The sequence below is a fragment of the Dendropsophus ebraccatus genome, chromosome 6 (assembly GCF_027789765.1).
Source record: "Dendropsophus ebraccatus isolate aDenEbr1 chromosome 6, aDenEbr1.pat, whole genome shotgun sequence".
Taxonomy (NCBI): domain Eukaryota; kingdom Metazoa; phylum Chordata; class Amphibia; order Anura; family Hylidae; genus Dendropsophus; species Dendropsophus ebraccatus.
This window is the reverse complement of record NC_091459.1, coordinates 119,750,885-119,764,444: the sequence shown is the minus strand read 5'-3', so window position 1 is coordinate 119,764,444 and position 13,560 is coordinate 119,750,885. Positions and strand designations below refer to the sequence as shown.

Below are 13,560 nucleotides of genomic sequence, written 5' to 3'. Positions count from 1 at the left end.
TTGCATATCAGCCTCATTCACTTTATTAGAAGTACCGCACACAGCCTATGGACAAGAGTGGCACTGTTTTCATAAGAAAATGGCCACTAGCAAAAATATGGTGCTTTGTCATAAATAATTATAGGGATGTGGCGCTACATCATTATAGAGATCATAGGGATCACGCTACATTATTGGTCCCTTCTGGAGAAGGGAAAATGTATTGTCCCCGTTACTCATAAACACTGACTCATCCTCCGACTACTTGATAGCCGTAATGTCTCCTAATGGCCACTCAGGCTACTTCCCACTCGAGCACTTTCTCGGCTGTCATATCACTTAGATTTAAAGCTCTCAAGAACAGCTTTGGCCCCTCTAGTCCTCTTATGGGCCCATTCTTGTACCATATCTCTTAGTCCCTGACATCACCTGCAATCCTTATGTAGAGTCATTACTAGCATAATAGCACAGAGGCTATGCGACCATCTGGCTGTGTGTAGTCATACAGTGCTCCGAGGTACCTGTTACTGACTGATCCAAAGCTTTGTGCAATAAAATAAAATAGAAAATCTGTAGAATGTGGATGCTTAAATTGTTTTTCATTTAGTGGCCACTAGATGGCGATGTGTGGACTTCACATAAAACCACCTGCTGGCCGCATTGTTAAAAACAATTAAATATTATTCTTATGTTATTCTAATTTAAGTTTACTACGTCTTGACATTTTTTCTGCAGGTGGTCGAAGAGCGTGGATCACATCGACTCTGAGCTACTCTTCCTGCAGAGTAAAGTCAGCGAAGTGTTGGGAGGAAGCGGCTATAATTCAGATAGGCTGAGCACGCCCTATGTTCCCCAGCTTACAGGCAAGTCCTGCTTCTTCCACCATGAAGGGGGGACAGTATAAAATATTTGCGTAAGATGGTGACCTAAGCTTATATGGTTACCAGTGATCTAAAAATGTAGACATTCAAAACCCTCAAAAACGCCCACAAAATGGTCTGGTCTGTTGTGAAGTATGAGCTTGCAAGAAGCCATAGATGGTCAATGAAACACTACAAAGTAATCATTGATTTTCTAGTCAGATCTTATTTTTTACTCCTAAATTTGTAAAAATGTTCCTATGATGCCCACTTCTTGCTTTTGTTAACCTCTAAAGTCCCACAATTCTTGGCACATCCACTCTGTGTATGAAGACTGACCAGATGACTGAACAGATCTTCTTCTAACCCCTGGTAGTAGCCCCAGAAATGACACCTAAGGGCCCTATTCCACCGGACGATTATCGTTCGCATAATCGTTAATGATTATCGATCTCAAACGACCGCTATTGCGAAAGACCTGAAAACGTTCACTCATTTCCATGGAACGATAACATTTATTTATGATCGTATTTGCGATCGTTTTCTCTTCGCTATTGCGTTCGTATCTACTGCGAACGACCGAACGGCTTCTTATTCAATGTGAACGATTTGCGAACGTTTTGCGAACGATAAAAATAGGTCCAGGTCTTATAAACCGATCAACGATTTCTCGTTTGGTCGTTAATTGCATTTTAACCGAACGATTATCGTTTAGATTCGTACGAGTTAACGATAATCTGAACAATAATCATCCGGTGGAATAGGGCCCTAAGAGAGACTGCAGATAGTCCCTGGGTCTGAGCAGGGAATTATGGGAAGAAATAGTTTCAGTGGGTTGGACCAGAGACGGACTGTTTGCCAGTAGTACACAGTAGTTACTTTCTTTCCCTTACTTCTCTGGCCAGACACAGCACAGCACTTACTACTCTCTGCAACAACATGTCACCGTGATGGTGAAAGAGAGGGGGTTACTGATAAAGTGCTATGTGAGCAGAAAGGAAAGAGAGAGCATTAGCACAGCACGGAAGAGGTTACACCAAGCACTGAGTTTCTGCTTAAATGGGAAGGAAGCCTTGATCTACATTTTACTGTACACTAAGTACTAGTAAAGGTAGAAGGACGGCACTCAGTGTAGTGGTGGTGCTTGTCGTGGATAAGTCCAGCAATAGTAGAGAAAAGTACCCAGTACTCACCAATCAGTTCAGAAGTTTATTCAGTGCATAAAGGCATCAAGGTATACAGCAGTACGCACAAAAAGAGAAAGGAGCTGCTGCACCTCCCACCTATCGCTGGCGCTAATACCTCTCGGTTACATTTAAAAACCAACGCCAGGATTTTGGTATATAATTTGCTCAAACCATGTACCACACGTGCAGGTCTCCTGGTTTACATGAGTCCCTACACTAACTCCACACTGTGTCGGTCAGCGACCGCCAACCCCGCAGAGCAAGCACAAGCAGAGAAGGGAGATAATAGAATGGCCCAGCAACCTCGATGTCACAGGACCAAACCCCAAGGGCCCCCCCCCCCAATACCCAGCAGGCGCCGCTGGCGGAGAAAGGGGCCATCAAGCAACACAAGTGTGAACAAGGTCTAACTACTCACCATTGCTCCTGCAGGTAGAATAGGAAGAATAGGAGGTACTTGCCATGTGTGCACAGGTGCTTCCTGTTAGTTGGGGTCACATGGGTCTAACAAAGGAAGAGTGCTAGCTACTCAGAAAAAAAGAGAAATCAAATAGGAACATGGAGAGAAAGGAGCTGCTGCACCTCACACCTATGGCTGACACTAATGCCTCTCGGCTACATTATCTCTCTCCATGTCCTATACAGCAGTACGCATTTGTCTATATAATGCTGCTATAAGAATGTTGTATTAGCAAAGCTGATGAAGGCCATGCTCGGCCGAAACGCATACTGCTGTATACCTTGATGCATTTATGCAATGAATAAACTGATTGGTGAGTGCAGGGTACTTTTCTCGACAATTGTTATTCTAAGTACTGACTTGCTGTTGAAATAAAAAGAAAGCCTTTAAAAAAAAAAAAAAAAAAAAAAAAAAAAAGGTTTTATTTACGCAATTTTGTTATAAAAAACAACAACAAAACAACGAGAAACATAAGAGACAATAAGCCTTTCACAGGCATCAAGTCATACAATATAAAACCAGATAGCTAAGTACATCAAAGAGCGTACGGTAAAGTGAGGAGTCGCAAGTCTTTAAGGTTCGTATCTATAACAAGATCTGATCCAAGGTCCAAGCCCTGTCACTGATAGCAGCTCTTAATAAGAACAACAATTGTAAAGGTAACGACCCGATGCCTGGGGCCCACTGTGCAAACAAAGAAAAATAACCACTCAGAACACAGCGACATTCATTCTCCATTCATACTCTGCGAAACTCCTGCCCTCCACCCCCAATCCCAAGAAGGGAACACCCTATGTCCGTTTATGACTGCAACTGAGAAGCCGTATCCGGTATAGCCAGCCACTGTAACCAAATTTTGTCAAACTTTTTTGTCAAATTTTGTCAAACTTGTTTTTCCTCGGGTATCACCATAGGTATACTTTGTATGTTATATCCTTAAAGGGGAACTTCAGAGATCCCATAAAAAAAATAAAATACACCAAAAGCATATAGGTGCACTTACCTATCCCCCAATGATTATTTGACACCTTTCCCACTTGTCTATGCTGCTCCTAGCCCTGAATTCAAGCTTTTACAAATGATCCCAGTTTGTCATCATGGCACCTGGCCAGGAAACTACATCTCCCAGCATGCATTGCACCTCAAGCCAACTGCTGGGTACCTGCCCCTGTCATATAGTTTCTGCCCCCCACTGGCTCTGCTTCTGCTTTGCACAGTAAACACAGTATCTATCTATCTATCTATCTATCTATCTATCTATCCATCCATCTATCATCTGTCTGTCTGTCTATCTATCTATATATCTTTTCATCTACATCGATAAATTAGAAAAAGAGAGAGATGAAACAACCGATGCTCCTTTCCCCTACACTACTCAGGAGACACTGTTGTGATGTTAGTGGTGGGCGGGGTTACAGATGAGGTGTTACAGCTTGCCTAGTAACAGAAGAGAAAGAGATCATGTGACCTTTGTCTCAGAAGGGAGGGGGAGGACAAAGGAGTGGAGACAGAGTGGACCGGGCACTGAGGATTTTCAGCAGCTTCAGGGTGTGAGTCAGGATGTGCTGCAGACAATCGGACCAATTCATGTAATAGAAACCTATTACACAGAAGCTTAGATTATGGGTGGGGATTAAACAAGGTTTACTGCACATAGCAGTACCAAAGCCCCACCCCCACTTCCTGTGTTCTGTCTGTTTGCCTGCAGAGACCTAAGACACAGAGTTATTGACTCATCCTTGGTAAATAAATTGACTTACTGTTATGTTACAGATCACATGTGTGTGTGTGTGTGTGTGTGTGTGTGTGTGTGGGGGGGGGGGGTTGCTTGAAACGGTGGCGACCATTAACGTTGTATGTGTGTGTCAGTATCCCTTCATCTTCCAACCGTGTTTGTTCTTATGATCCATTAATCTTTTACTTAACTGAGTGGATCAGCGCTCCCGGTACATGACGTAACCCTGAGCGCAGCATCAAGGACACACACTTATAAGTCTCCTATTGTCTCGTAGATGAAGACCGATTGTCTAAAAGGAAGAGCATCGGGGAGACAATATCTCTGCAGGTGGAAGTGGAGTCCAGGAACAGCCCCGAGAAGGAGGAGGTGAGGCATGTGCGCTGAGCCATTGACGCAGATGACTGTAATGCATGTCCATGGATGAGGAGAGGCCATTCATCAGAAAACAGCTATTGTCCAAAGTTTAAAGTTACAAAGCAACTTCGAGTTTTTACCCACTGCTGCAAAACTGTGATTATAGCCATGTGATATATCGCTAAGACAATGGCGGCCATCCTGTGTGAGAGCTGAGCCACACACACCTACAGCTCTGCTGCTTCACCACGTGCCTTAAAGGGGTTATCAAGCGCTACAAAAACATGGCCACTTTTCCCTCTACTGTTGTCTTCAGTTCAGGTGCAGTTTGCAATTAAGCTCCATTTAATTCAATGGAACTGAGTTTCAAAATGCCACCCAAACTGGAGACAACAGTAGGGAGAAAGTGGCCATGTTTTTGTACAGCTGGATAACCCCTTTAAAGTGACACTGTCACCCCCTTTTTGCATTCTGACTTTTCTACACAGGTGTAAAGGGTAAATTTAGCAGTTTTCATACCTTATTTTACATCATACGTCATAGTGCTTGTTCAAGTAAAAAGTGATCTTTTATCAATAGCAGATTTTGCTAATTGGGCGGCCACTTAGCCCCACCCACAGCACACAACCACTGGCCCTGCCCCTCCATGACGTCATTGTCACGTAGGCCCCACCCCCTTGGGCCAACCAAGAGGGGGTGGGGCCTAGACCTTTAGGCCAGCCTGTTTGAATAGTGTGCGAAGAGGCAGGGCCTATGTGCCTATGATGTCACAGAGGGGGTGGGATCAACTGTGGCGCTGTGGGCGGGGCCAAATGGCGCTGTTGCCCGTGAAGCCCCGCCCAATTAGCTCAATCTGCGGTTGATAAAAGATGACTTGAACATGCACTATGATGTATGATATAAAATAAGGTATGAAAACTGCTAAATTTACCCTTTACACCTGTGTAGAGATGTCAGAATGCAAAAACGGTGTCACTTTAAGCTCCTATTCCACGGAGTGACGGCAGCAGATCGCTGCTATCTTAGTCGTTTGTCTTTCAACATGTTGAAAGACAACGACAAACAAGGATCAGCCGACATCGTTGAATTCGGCTGATCGCTGTCTTCCATTTCTCAAGACGATTATCTGCCATATCGGACGAATACGGCCGATAATCATTTTGTGTAATAGGGCCTTAAGTCTATGACGTTCCGCCGGGTGAGCACACTCCAGCAGTCCAGCGTACTTCCATTGTGTTACTACGTGTTTTCCCTCTTGCCCTTAAAGGAGTTAACAGGTTACCACCTTTCCCAAGCTCAGTGCACTCTCTTCTCCTGAAATACTCTGTGCTGCTGGAGTCTGTGATCCTTCCACATTGCACTGTTGTTGTGGCACCTCATTTGTCTCCTGCAATATGAGCCGACACCAGATCGGTCTGGCTGCGGTTTAACTCTCCTTCCCCATAGAGAACAGAGGAACATGTGTGGGCAGGTGTCTACCACCCATAAGATCAGCACACATCTCTCCTGAAATACTGCTGGGGATCAGGCCTCAAGACTGTGACCTCCATCTTGTCTCCCTCCAGTTCTTAAGATTATCACATAAGTGGACATGTCACTCTCTGAACACTATTCCCCTGAAATACTCACTACTTCACCAACCAACCAACTTCATTCCTGAAATACTCTGTTCTGCTGGCATATGGAGCTTTTAGTAATACATCTCTCATTCTTTCTTTTTTTTTCCTTTTTTTTAGAAAGCTCCAGCTGAGGAGATAACATTTGAAACTCTGAAAAAAGCAATAGGTAAGAGTGAATCTGTGCAGCCCCCTGGGTGTAATCTAGTAAGTTATGATTCCCTGACAACACAAGTATGGTACAAAGCACAAAAGTTATTAGAACATTACAGAATGGTTCGTTAGTGATTTTGAGTGAAGAACTCTTCTTAAAGGAGTACTGCAGAAAAAAAATTCTTTCAAATCAACTGGTTTCAGAAAGTTGTATAGATTTGTAAATTACATCTATTTAAAAATCTCCACAGTCTTCCAGTACTTATCAGCTGCTTTATGTCCTGCAAGAAGTGGTGAATTCTTTCCAGTCTGACACAGTGCTCTTTGCTGCCACCTCTGTCCATGTCAGGAACTGTCCAAATCCCCATAGAAAATCTCTCCTGCTCTGGACAGTTCCTGACATGGACAGAGGTGGCATCAGAGAGCTCTGTGTCAGACTGGAAAGAATACACCACTTTCTGCAGGACATACAGCAGCTGATAAGTCTGGGTTGATTGGCACTCGTTTGCATCCTTGCATAGCCTCATGTCGCCCATGTAAAAGGACCCTAAGTGTCTGTTGTATTAATCAGTAGGGGAAAGCCTTACATTAAAGGAGAAGTCCGGCCAAAACAATTTTTTAATATGTTATTACTTATGAAAAGTTATACAAATTTATAATGTACATTAATTATGGGAAAAGAATTTATATGGCTATTTCCCCTAATTAATTAGATCAGGGAGACTTCAGATTTTCTGAAATACTGTGACGTCACGATTTCGGGGTGTAATTACAATGAAGTGTCCAGCAGGGGGCGCACTATATATAGAAGTCAATGAGTACCATTGACTTCTATATATAGTGCCCCCTGCTGGGCACTCCATTGGAATTACAATGGATGTGTATGTAAATGTAATATACAGTATGTTTTTGATTGAATACATTTATGGAATGCTTTGCGGAGGAAGTGTCCTTGCTCCCCAAAGTAATCCATAAATGTATTTAACCAGTACATTTGGAGGGCACCGAGCAGGGAGGCAGAGATGTTTCTATGCATCTACCTCCCTCCCTGCTCAGTGCTGTTGCTGCCACATATACACAGTACTACTCCGCCCATTATCTGCTCATAGTATGAGCAGATAACGGGGGAGTAGTACCTGTGCTATCCCCATAACGCCGCCGCCGCACAGCTGCTCCTCACAAGGGCTTCAGCATGCCCCCTCCGCTGCTCCCCCTCCTAGCTAACAATTTCTAACTATCCCGCCGCTCACCACCTCTCTCTGCTGCCGCTGGCGGCCGCTCTCTGCTCCCACATACCGCCTCCCGGTCCGCACTGCATGCCGGCCGGGGACAGAAAGCACCGGGAGCGCCATGCTCCCTGCGGGGTGGGGGTGCTTCCTGTCCCCGGCCGGCATGCAGTGCGGACCGGGAGGCGGTATGTGGGAACAGAGAGCGGCCGCCAGTGGCAGCAGAGAGAGGCGGTGAGCGGCGGGATAGTTAGAAATTGTTAGCTAGGAGGGGGAGCAGCGGAGGGGGCATGCTGAAGCCCTTGGGAGGAGCAGCTGTGCGGCGGCGGCTTTATGGGGATAGCACAGGTACTACTCCCCCATTATCTGCTCATACTGTGAGCAGATAATGGGCGGAGTATTACTGTGTATATGTGGCAGCAGCAGCACCGAGCAGGGAGGGAGGGAGGTAGATGCATAGGCACATCTCTGCCTCCCTGCTCGGTGCCCTCCAAATGTACCTCCAAAGGACACTTTCTCCCCAAAGTATTCCATAAATGTATTCAATCAAAAACATACTGTATATTTCATTTACATACACAACCATTGTAATTCCAATGGAGTGTCCAGCAGGGGGCACTATATATAGAAGTCAATGGTACTCATTGACTTCTAAATATAGTGCGCCCCCTGCTCGACACTCCATTGTAATTACACCCCCGATTTGTGACGTCACAGTATTTCAGAGAATCTGAAGTCTCCCTGATCTACTTAATTAAGGGAAATAGCCCTATATGTGCATTTCCCATAGTTAATGTACATTAGAAATTTGTCTAACTAAGTAATTACATATTAAAAAATAGTTTTGGCCGGAGTTGTCCTTTAAATTCATTAAATCATGTAATGCCCTAATGCCCTATTTCACCTGTGGGGGCACTGCAGGTAAAATCAACTCCAGATATTAGTAACTTATGTAAACAAACTCATCTCTGTGTTCATCCCATACAGTGGACAGTGTAGCGGTGGAGGAGCAGGAGCGTGAGCGGCGGAGGCAGGTGGTGGAGAAGTTCCAGAAGGCTCCATTTGAGGAGATCGCCGCACATTGTGGAGCCAGGGTAAGGAGTTTTAAACCGCTTAGTCAGGTGTAAGAAAGGTTAAATTCAACAGCAGAACTGGTTAAAGGTGTTTAACCAGGTGTTATAGGAAAAGAACTGGTTAAAGGTCCATTCACACACACAGGATCTGCAGCAGATTTAATGTCGTATATATCAGTGTAACTAAATGATGGAACACAGCATTGACTCTGCGACGTCAAACTCGCTGCAGACTCTGTCAGGGGGAGAGTTATCAAACATGGTGTAAAGGGAAACTGGCTCAGTTGCCCCTAGCAACCAATCAGATTCCACCTTTCATTTTCCAAAGAGTCTTTGAGAAATGAAAGGTGGAATCTGATTGGTTGCTAGGGGCAACTGAGCCAGTTTCACTTTACACCATGTTTGATAAATCTCCCCCTGTACATGTAAATAGAGCCGAAGTGATAAACTATTTCTCCTAAGATTCAGATGCAGTATTGTATAATACCAGCAATGGTGGAGCAGGAACAGGCTGGGGGTTGTGGTACCACAACTATGTCACAGATCTCAGGCATGACGGATTTCCTCATATAGTCCCTGTCTCCTATAAGGCTGTAGCAGGTAGCTGCTATACACAGAGAATAAAGTAAAGCAGAGCACTTTGGTGCACGTGCAGAACCTTTATATGCATAATAACAATAGATAATTTCCACATATAATCCAGATTAAATAAACTAGAATGTGGCGGATGCTTCCATAGCTCCACAGATTCCCCACAGTACCCAGCTGCGGGGTGCAGACAGACAGTGTGAGCCTCTTTAGGGGACCAGGCCCAGCCTGAAGCCCTGCACGGCTTCGGGGAATGCGACAAGGCACTTATACAAACCTATCCTTCATGACTGACTAAGATCAATCTCTTGATTAGTAGACGTAAAGAATAAATGTAGGTAGAAACCCCTAGGGCTGGGTCATGAATGCAGCTTTGGATGTAACTGGAGGATATGACAAGTTCCTGATTGTGACATGTAGATGTGGGAAAGGAGAGGTTATGTAATGCTGGCTACGGACACTGCCGGCTGCTGGGATATAATTGTCACCTTATGTCTGATCTCCTCCAGAGCAGATATGACTGCAGTTTGTATAATGTTACATGTCAGTGAATGGCGCTCGCTGTCCACTCACCTCTCTCCTGTCTTCTATTCTTTTCAAGGCGTCCCTGTTACAGAGCAAACTGAACCAAATCTTCGAGCTGACAATACGGTGAGTGACGGTACAATAATGTCATAGTATACAGCAGTGTGAGTGACAGTACAATAATGTCATAGTATACAACGGAGTGAGTGACGGCACAATAATGTCATAGTATACAGCAGTGTGAGCGACAGTACAATAATGTCATAGTATACAGCAGTGTGAGTGACGGTACAATAATGTCATAGTATACAGCAGTGTGAGTGACAGTACAATAATGTCATAGTATATAGCAGTGTGAGTGACGGTACAATAATGTCATAGTATATAGCAGTGTGAGTGACAGTACAATAATGTCATAGTGTATAGCAGTGTGAGTGACGGTACAATAATGTCATAGTATATAGCAGTGTGAGTGACGGTACAATAATGTCATAGTGTATAGCAGTGTGAGTGACGGTACAATAATGTCATAGTATATGGCAGTGTGAGTGACGGTACAAACCGTACAATAATGTCAGTGTATAGCAGTGTGAGTGACAGTACAATAATGTCATAGTGTATAGCAGTGTGCGTGACAGTACAATAATGTCATGGTGCACAGCCGAGTAAGTGACGGTACAATGCTGTCATGGTATGTCATATTCCCTGTTCTTCGTGTCCTCCAGTCCTCCACCGAGCCCCTCCGGCACCATCACAGCAGCGTACGGCCAGACCCAGAACCACTCCATCCCTGTGTACGAAATGAAATTCCCCGATCTGTGTGTCTACTGATCTCCCAGCAGCCGATCACCAGCTACAGCCTGTCCTGCTCTACAGCATGTTCCTCTCTCTCCGAGAGACCTGCACTACTGAGACTCTCCACCGGGGTCACCCTCTTCTTCCAGCTCATGTCCAGATCTAGTGTTCTGTTTGCACTAAAACCTATGGATGTCCTCTCCATGCGTTATGCTGCATTGTTCTTGTATGAATTGGGCCACTGAGATTTCCATTACGTGTCCCTGTGAGAAGTCGGCCCAATGCATTGCCCCACAACCCTCATGGTGGTCCGTGTCTGCATGAAGGCCAGTGCAGTGATGTAGCAGTGCTGTCCCATCTCTGAAGAACTTCTCAATGAAGTTAATGCTTTTACTTGAGACTTTAGTTTGTTTCATTAGCATAACCGGAGATACATTATCTGCACTGAAAGGAAGCCATGAATGGGAAGGTTCACCGGGGGCTGTGGGCGGCTCGTGAATGGCAGAGGATGAATGGATTGTATAATGTGCGGAAGTCTAATAATAGGAAACACTGCTGTCCTTGGAGATACAGAGTCACAAGGCTTAAAGGCGCTCAGTGTATCCATGTCCCGAAACCGCACGATACACAGTCCCTACCAGGAGCAACGAATCGGGAAGTCATCAGGAACCATCTCGCCCAGGAAGGGAAGGATGGATATACAGGGGCATAATATGGCATATGGCCACCATCAATAGTGAGCTAGGGCAGGAAGAAGAAAGATCATGGATTATAATGGTGGTACCCTGAGTCCACCAGAGAGGACGATCCGGAGGACCCGCCATTATCGCTGCATCATGCAATATGACCCTGTGGAATCAGTGCATCCAAGGGATTGGCTGCAAAGTCTGGTCCAAATGGGGCCTATAACTGTGTCACAGCAGCATTTCCTAGTTACACATACATAGAGCCTCTGTGTACATTCTGTACTACACTCCAGAGCTGTACTTGGTATTTCACTGATACTTAGCAGAATAGCGAGTGCAGCTCTGGAGTATAATACAGGATGTAACTCAGGATCAGTACAAGATAGGTAATGTAATGTATGTACACAGTGACCCCACCAGTAGAATAGTGAGTGCAGCTCTGGAGTATAATACAGGATGTAACTTGGGGTCAGTACAAGATAAGTAATGTAATGTATGACTCCACCAGCAGAATAGTGAGTGCAGCTCTGGAGTATAATACAGGATGTAACTCGGGATTAGTACAGGATAAGTAATGTAATGTATGACTCCACCAGCAGAATAGTGAGTGCAGCTCTGGGGTATAATACAGGATGTAACTCAGGATCAGTACAGGATAAGTAATGTAATGTAATGTATGTACACAGTGACCCCATTAGCAGAATAGTGAGTGCAGCTCTGGAGTATACTACAGGATGTAACTTGGTCAGTACAGGATAAGTAATGTAATGTATGACTCCACCAGCAGGATAGTAAGTGCAGCTCTGGAGTATAATACAGTATGTAACTGAAAGAAAGTACAGGATATATCATGTATTTAAAGAATGATGTCATTTTTACATAGATTATATGTATATAATATCAGGAATTACCCAAATCAATATTAGGGATCAGGAATCCCTATTCATATACAGGAAAAGAGATGTTTATTCCCTGTACAGCTAGACCAGGGATTAGGGGAACCTTTGGCCCTCCAGCTGTTGCAAAATTACAATTCCCATCATGCCTTGACAGCTTTGGTCTATAGAAATAATAAAATATATAGAAGACTTTATGAATTGTTGCCCCCCCCCCCCCTCTCTAAATAATCTAAACACCCAATGTAAGGATTGGGGACATATCTGGTATCTGGATTATAGGATATTGTCGATGTTGTGTGTAGATTTGTCCCTCACATTATGGTTTTGTTGTAAAAACTAATGTCTTGTGTGATTTTATTTTATTTTTTAGCTTTTTATTCCTAGGCTGCTATAGAGAACAGGGGCGGTGCACGCCTATAGAGCCTGTGGTGACAATATGGCCGCTCCTTGGGCCTAGTTAGAAGGATTTACCAGGGGCAGAACAAGTCTAAAAATAAACACAGTGATAGTAATAAAGGAGTGAAAAGAAAAAGAAAAATGTCTTGATTATATTTAACCTCTTATTCACTCGTGTAAAAAACACAAAACTTAGGATAAGTATATTGGAACTATTGATGTTTGTCACTGTGATACTAATCTTTATACCCCAGTTGAGAGCACAAGCCTATTTCAAGGGGCCACATGGTGATTGCTGGTCAATACCCCCACCCTGGGATATTAAGATAAGTTTAATTAAATCAAATAGACAGTTCCTTGAAACTAGATGGACGACCCCTTGAAGTCACTTTGACGAGATGGTCACTAGTGTAGACCTGTGGACTATTATGGCATGTTCAGCAAGTCCCACCAAAGAACTGTCCTAACAGTACATGCTATGACCTTGTTATGCACCCCTTAACTTTCAATAAAAAGTAAAAAGGGGTGATGCATAGTGAAGGTTTAAGCCTTTGAGTCTTGGCTCCTCCCATTTGACTCTACTGAGTCTTGGGGGCAGAGATAGTCTGAGGAATTCAAGAGAGGACATCCTCTACTTTCTGTTCTATCTGTGGTTAAGCGTTCTTGGATTTTAACACTTTCAGTGCCACTAAAAATAAATCAGTTCCCCTTTAAGTTTTTTTCCATGCCAGTTGATAGCATATGTATGTGTCTAGAACCATGTTAAGTGGTGCCTGACGGGGGGATGGCATAGGTCACCGCCTAGGTGATAAGCGTCCGGCCTCATCTGTTCCTGTCCCCTTCACATGCCACCCTTGTGTTTGATCATTGTTATACATGCTGCCCCCTCTGTGGATGACGTATAGACTAACTGATGACCACTGTACATTGTTTGTATATTGTGATGAATAAAGTTTGTTTTGAGCTTCTAAGGCTATCGGGTGTGGTGCCGATTCTTTGTCTAGATCCCACTAAGGACAAATATT

General features: G+C 44.2%; 1 protein-coding gene across 3 annotated transcripts in view; it reads left to right on the top strand.

Moving 5' to 3' along the window:
* The window catches only part of EFR3B (EFR3 homolog B), a 115,411-nt gene extending 101,900 nt beyond the window's left edge, over positions 1-13,511 (top strand). For all 3 annotated transcript variants that reach the window (XM_069975762.1, XM_069975761.1, XM_069975760.1), the window contains exons 18-23: positions 715-842; positions 4,499-4,590; positions 6,315-6,363; positions 8,561-8,667; positions 9,836-9,885; positions 10,485-13,511. In XM_069975762.1, the coding sequence (XP_069831863.1) occupies positions 715-842; positions 4,499-4,590; positions 6,315-6,363; positions 8,561-8,667; positions 9,836-9,885; positions 10,485-10,590 (532 nt within the window). In that variant the 3' untranslated portion in view covers positions 10,591-13,511. The remainder of the gene's footprint in view (positions 1-714; positions 843-4,498; positions 4,591-6,314; positions 6,364-8,560; positions 8,668-9,835; positions 9,886-10,484) is intronic.
* The last annotated feature ends 49 nt before the right edge of the window (positions 13,512-13,560 follow it).